The sequence below is a fragment of the Sinocyclocheilus anshuiensis genome, unplaced genomic scaffold, assembly GCF_001515605.1.
Source record: "Sinocyclocheilus anshuiensis isolate Anshui unplaced genomic scaffold, SAMN03320099.WGS_v1.1 scaffold197, whole genome shotgun sequence".
Lineage (NCBI taxonomy): Eukaryota > Metazoa > Chordata > Actinopteri > Cypriniformes > Cyprinidae > Sinocyclocheilus > Sinocyclocheilus anshuiensis.
The window spans coordinates 355,702-357,097 of record NW_015540856.1 but is presented as its reverse complement, the minus strand read 5'-3'; the positions used below and the strand labels follow the sequence as shown (position 1 = coordinate 357,097).

General features: G+C 43.2%; 1 protein-coding gene across 1 annotated transcript in view; it reads left to right on the top strand.

The window, feature by feature from the left end:
* The window catches only part of LOC107687835 (trafficking protein particle complex subunit 12-like), a 35,587-nt gene that overhangs the window by 30,701 nt on the left and 3,490 nt on the right, over positions 1-1,396 (top strand). Inside the window, exon 8 of the mRNA XM_016485308.1 lies at positions 941-1,014. Coding sequence (XP_016340794.1) covers positions 941-1,014 — 74 coding nt within the window. The remainder of the gene's footprint in view (positions 1-940; positions 1,015-1,396) is intronic.

Here is a 1,396-nt window from a genome sequence, read left to right as displayed (position 1 = left end):
CCGGATCGGCTTTCACCGTGGATGAAGCGGAGTCCAGTCCGGGGTCGTCACATGTGGTTGCCGCAAGCCCGCTGGAAGCTCCTTCGTCGAATCCGCCGGCCTCCGCTCACTCTAGCCCACCGTGTGTGACGCAGTGTTTCGTCAACGCAACGCGTAAAAAGACAGTATAAGTCATTATAATCCATAATTATGTCCCCACTGGATGCAACAAATGCCTCGTTTATAATGGGTTTTATTGGTTTTGTCTCGTCGTACCATCACAGTGTATGGTAAGGGGTGTAACATTTCCGTCAGGTATTTCAGGTATTCGGCCAATCACAACACAGTGGATAGCTGGCCAATCAGAGCACACCTCGCTTTTCAGACCGATGAGCTTTGTAAAAATCGAAGCGTTTCAGAAAGGCGGGGCATAGAGGAGAAACAATAATGTACAGTATGTGGAAAATAATGTGTTTTTTTAAACTTAAACCGCATAAGCACATTTCATTACACCAAATACACAAAATAATGTTCTTTTTAGCAACATCATATGACCCCTTTAACATTATAAGTGGATCTCAGAGAACAGTATAAAATTGAAAAAAAAGGGCAGTTCATGACCCCTTTAATCAGTATGTTTTTCAGGAATAGTCTCACAATTATCATTGTTTGTGCAGCAGGCGAGTGGAGGAAGTCACACAGCATCAGTACTGAGACATACGCTGAAGTCTGTTCATGCTCACACACACACATATGAGATCAGATCGGCTCGCTGATGGGGGTCTACAGTGAGCCAGAGGGGGGAAATAAATGCGATTGTCACTGTGTCTTTTCCTCCTGCACTATAATTCTCGCCAGCAGACACAAAATTGATGGCCCAGAGCCAGGAAAAGGAGGGAAAGACTGCAATTTCCAATTCCATTCGCTCAGTCTGTCTCTCTCTCTCTGCTCTGTGTTTCAGTCTCCGTCCAGCTGTGGAGGTCACGTCTGAGCAGGGTGATGTACTCCATGGCCAACTGTCTGCTAATGATGAAGGTACGTGAGTGGAAGAGCTAGCAAACATATACTCGCACGCACATTCATATGTGACCTGAATCATATCTGTGCACATGAACATACTCTAGGGTTAGAGATTACAGGCTTTCCTTCAAGCAGGTGCCTACTGATAAAATAGCTTTTCTGATTATTGTTCTACTGGTAAAACAGTGTGTATGCAGACATACTAGACCTTTATAGTATACCCTTAGATTTAGACTGTCAGTGGCTAAAAAAAATTTTTTTGCAAGTTATCATGTTAAAGAAGTGCCATCTGCTGGCCAAAGACTGTAGTGACACACACACAACAAAGAAACTCACAAACATGAATCGTTGTTGTAGTGCATCTTTTTTTGATTATATATTGTATAAATGTCATGCT